Below are 5,000 nucleotides of genomic sequence, written 5' to 3'. Positions count from 1 at the left end.
CGAGGGCTCTGTTTGGCCGATTTCTGATGAATCACAGCACCAACCCAGCACAACGAGGACGATTGCGGACAACCAGGAGCAGCGTGGGGAAGAGAATATTAAAAATTAATTTGCGAACGCCCTTCCTTCTTCAAGCAACGACAACGAGCCATTATTTCTCTTTTTTTTGAGGGTGGGAAAGTATTTTCTTCTTAACTTCAACAAGACCACCCTAACGAGCGGTAGTGGCAGCGGTGGAGTAGGTAATTCGTCTGGTAATTATATTCCCAGTCCCTTGTGACATTACATGCATCAAATTTTCCCGTGGCACCCGGAACTGGGAGTTGGCAGAGAAAGAGGAGAAAAATTAAATAACGATTACACGAATGTCATGCCACGTACGTCTTCTGGGCGGACAGGCGTCTTTTCGGCTTCCTGGCGTTTTTTTTTTTGGCAACTCATCGTTTGTCATACTTCCGGGCCTCAAGTTTCGTTCGGTGAAAGTATCGCGGGAAGGTTTTGAAAAGGGGACTTGAGGGATAAAAGGTACACACCAGTCAGCGCAACCACATTCCCTGTTGTCGGCCTTGACAACTTGACTTGACTCGCAATCACACGACCATTAATTTAAAGTTAAAAAAGCTCGCTCCCTGCGTGTTGTGCCACTCAAGCTCGAGCAGAGTTTACATCTCACCGGCGCACCGGTACGGTTCCGAGAAGTTCCAGCAGCTGGGGGACACGTGGAGTCGGAGTTGACAAAAGTTTTGACACTACGTCGCTCGAGTCCTGAACCTCGAAACCGGATGTCAGTGGAGTGGGAGGCTTGCTAAAAATGGCCACCCACCGAAAGCACGGGGACGGAAGTTCGTCTAATGAACGAACCATCATTCAATTATAATGGCGAGCGCGTGAATTAATGTGAGGCCGCGAGGACCATGAGCTGACTGACCTCAGCAATCGTTTTTTACGTCACGTTTTGGGACTATTGACGCGGGCATCTCTTAAGGCTATTTTTCCGACCGGACACAAGCGTTTCTCGGACACGGCCAAGTGCTTAAATGCGAGGTCCGCGCTGCGAAGTTGTATGTTTCCTGTGCCTTTTTCTGAAATGTTCCTTAGTTGCTTTTCTCTTTATTATTGTTCGAGACTAAAGAACAATCTTTTACGTAGCTAATGTTCTCGAGTTCTACTTTGGAATGTCTCTTTTTTGTTTTTTTTGGGAGAGGTTCTGAGTTGAAACCGTGCCGAGCCGTGGTTTTGCTTGGTAACTTTCTTGCCTGCCACGCTTGTGCTAATGCCACACGAGGTGGATGGAAAGTGAAAAACGAAGATTTAATTACGCTGGCGCCGCCACACCGTAACAGACGGACAGACAACGGGGGCCAGGAGGCGATTTTTCTTTATTTGCAGATTCCAGCAAACGGACCGAACGGAGCGCTTGGCGTTTCCGCCGGGTCTCGACCGGTTTCGACCGGTTTCGTGCTGCGAAGAATGATGATCGCTGAGCAGACGTAAATGGTGTCGGTCTTCCGGTTTGTTGTTTTCGGCTCCGGGTGGCCCTTCCTCGTAAATGGATGCATAGAGAGTGATAGGCAGCGAAGCAGCGGCAAGTGTGCTAGCTTCTAACCGGTGGTTCTTATCATAGTGTCTTAGGGGAATGTTAGTGTGGGTCAAAAATCATAACCAATGTTCTGTCTAGAAAAGGAATTAGATATTTTGTCAAAAAGTTTTAGTTATTCGTATGCCACCATTCCTCCATGAAGAAACTAACACCTATTTAGTTAAATCTGGTAGCTGCTTATCTGATAAATGAACGATTCTGACTAGTTGACAGCTTTATTGTAGGTTTAGAATTTTTCTATCACAATAAATTGGCTAAATGAGACTGAAAAATCTAACAAAACTGTATAATAAAGATTTTCTAATCTTTTCCTTCTGTCAAACAAACGCAGGCTACTCCAATTCTAATGCCAGTTTGACAGCTTTTTGCATTTTGAGGTTAATCCTCTAGTACCTCAGTACTCCAAGAATGCCATGAAACCGGCCTTCTAGTTAATAATTTTGTCCATATCCCCATTCGAGCGTCCTCCCATTGTGTGGCAATGCATGAGAAGTGAGCGCGATTGGCAAAGGATTTTCGCCGAGAAACCGAGGAGATGGTGTCCGTGTCCGTGCTACGTCGGTGGCGCTAATGGCGTTAGCGAAACAATGCCGAAATGGCTAAATTACGAGCGCGCGAAACGCAGCGACGCAGCGACGACGCCACCGTGGCGATGGCGGATTTTAATTGCATTTAATCTAATTTTCACCCCGAGCTGTTTAAGGAGGTAATATGAAGACAAGCACGACCGGAACGAGCGACAGTGTCTTAGCAGGGAGGGGCGTGCGAAACGGGAGTGGTGGTAAGAAAAGTCCTTTAGACACTGGCTGGCTGGCTGGCTGGCTGGCTGGGTGGCTGGTTCACCGGGAGAAAGTTTGTTGCTGCTGCTGCTGGTGTTGTGCGCACAATGAGTCCGAGGATAATGCAGGATGCAGCCAACACAATGCACAACCGTTCTTTGCACAAGCCACCAGGTTCTGTCCGTGCATCGTTGAAAGATGAAAAATTGTTTCTCATCCAATTAAGAGCGCCCCGTTAGCGTTTGTTACACTTCCGGGACTCTCCGGAACGCCGTAGGCTAAACACGAACACCAACTAGTTCCAAGAATCGACGGGATTTGCAGACTGGTGGTGGTGCTGCTGCTGCTGCTGTTGCAATGAATGATCCGTTCATCCGGAAAGGTGCAATAATGGGTGCGCCAGAATTTCCCATTTCACCCACGTCCATTAGCACCCGTGGTGGTTGTTTTTTTTCTGCTCCTTTCGAATCCTCAGCTAACGAACTGCAGGGCGAGAATCAACGGGCACGCTTTTGCAGAAAGTCGTTTTACATTTGTTCTGCTTTTCGTTCCTGCTGCCACGATTCAACCGGTTGATCGAGCGTCTTTTGATTGTGCTTTTAGCTACTTTATTGGTCGACGCGATGGTGCCGTAAATTGAATCTCCGATTGTTGTTCCAATTGGTGGGGGTCGGTCAATTAGGCAAGGGTTTTCGGTAGTGTAGAATTGATTACTTCAATCTGTTTTTAAGCTTCTTGAAGGTACATATCCAGTGCGAAGACACTGGTCGTAGTCTAACGAAACAGAATATTCTATTTCAGTTTTGTAACCCATTTTTTGTTGGGGATATTTTAAAGTTTAAATACGAAAAATACAATCCACATCCATCATCATGTTGGCAATTCACTGGTTTCCCCGAAATTCTGTATTCAGGACGCGTTCGGAGGACGAAATCAAAATCTGATACGCTTGAAAGATACGATGAAATCTATCCTTTTACATCAGTATCACTCCACACTCAGCGGTACGCGATTGGGTGTGATTTTTAACGAATCCTTCTCAGTCACTGATGCTGATCAAGAGAACGCATCCGCTCCAGATTCCCCACCCACCGATTGAGACAGAACATTGCCAGCATTACAAACGGAACGCCAATTGTTTCGTCTGTCACCATGGTGACGGCCGTAGTTTTGTAGGGAGCTCGCTAGATGTCTTCTACGTCACCTCGAAAGCAACCATCTGCCCACCTGCACCACTGGTCTATGCCATCAGCATCGTGGCGCTTTGTGTGCTAGGTATCTTCTACCTCTGCCTTTCCATCGAGCAAGGTACCATCACCACACAGAACCAGCACACAATCAGTCAGTCAGCGAGGCAGCAGCTTTGTTCGACTTTGCTTTAACCATCTTGCGTTCACATTTCACCCCAACCAACCGTCCGTCCGTCCATCCGTTCGTCGCTTTATCGATGGTGGGTGATTTGAAGATGAGAAAAACACGATAGGAAATGACATGTTTCCATAAATTTGCCACCCAGGATGCCACAGGATGTGAAGCATTCGTGGAGCAGCGCGCGTGGTGGTGATGTTGGCAGCGATTACGTATCCTCATGTTTCCTTTTTTCTCATCCTCTTCTCTCTCTCTCCTTCACACTCCTGCTGTGAAGAGTGCCGTGTCACCAACAGCAACGTGAGCCGTGGATGAAATGTAAGACCGCGTTGGGTGGGTTTTCCCCGTTTGATGTTTTACATACGATCGGTGCTCGGTGTTCTGTTTGTGGTATTCGTTGCAGCGTGACAGCGTTGGGTTACGCTCGCCTGTTCTCGTACTTGTCACCGCGAGGAGTGATAAGTTTCTCGTGGGAACTACGGTGTTTACAGCAGATGGTGTTTGATCATGGAACCGACCTTGTTTGCTGTAGTGCTGAAGTGAGAATAGTATCTTTTCTATGCGTTTTTTTCATATTTCTAATCTCTTTTTCATTACAATTAAATGTCATTCTCGATCAGATTAACTGAGGATCAACGTGACTCTTTATAAATCTTGGAGAACTAATGCCGAAACATGAACTGGTTAATTGGTTAATCCTATATAAAGGCCCAAGATGTCTAATAATAGTTTTTTGAATATCGTCTTCAACCGATCACTCATTGCGATTATTCGAGACCATCACGATCCAGGAACGAATAGAACCTGATGTGCATTCAGTCCCCAGCATAAACACAAACAAAATTTCAATGAGATAGCAACAAAACTTAGTAAAAAGAATTTAAGGACCTCACATGAAAACTTATCAATCCAGAATGATTCGCACTTGCATTCGCTCGAGCTGTCGTGGAGAAGAAAAAAAAATACTTTCCCAATTCTCGCCCAGCTCGATGTTGGCAACGGTTGCTGACTGCTGGTGACTGCGGTTGCTACGCAATTCAATCTCGTATGTGTTAGTGTGTGTCCGAGATCTATCGGGCAACGCGTCTCGGTCCCACCGTTTCGAACCGTTTCGAACGGAAACTTACCTTCGAGAGGGTGTCCTGTTTACTGTTGCTGCCTTGCTTTGAATTACTAACTAAGTCATTACCGACGTTCGTGATGGTGGTGGTGGTAGAGGTGGCCGTCGCTTTGATGTAGTACACCCGGACGAA

The 5,000-nt window shown here is 46.5% G+C and overlaps 1 protein-coding gene across 1 annotated transcript in view; it reads right to left on the bottom strand.

Moving 5' to 3' along the window:
• The window catches only part of LOC126572476 (neural cell adhesion molecule 1-like), a 192,059-nt gene that overhangs the window by 4,466 nt on the left and 182,593 nt on the right, over positions 1 to 5,000 (bottom strand). Inside the window, exons 15-16 of the mRNA XM_050231822.1 lie at positions 4,875 to 5,000; positions 1 to 23 (exon numbers count right to left, since the gene is read on the bottom strand). The exon at positions 1 to 23 is cut by the window's left edge and continues 146 nt beyond it; the exon at positions 4,875 to 5,000 is cut by the window's right edge and continues 83 nt beyond it. Of these exons, the coding sequence (XP_050087779.1) occupies positions 1 to 23; positions 4,875 to 5,000 (149 nt within the window). The remainder of the gene's footprint in view (positions 24 to 4,874) is intronic.

Source organism: Anopheles aquasalis, chromosome 2 (genome assembly GCF_943734665.1).
Source record: "Anopheles aquasalis chromosome 2, idAnoAquaMG_Q_19, whole genome shotgun sequence".
In the NCBI taxonomy this organism is placed as follows: Eukaryota; Metazoa; Arthropoda; class Insecta; order Diptera; family Culicidae; genus Anopheles; species Anopheles aquasalis.
This window is presented reverse-complemented; position numbering and strand designations above follow the sequence as displayed.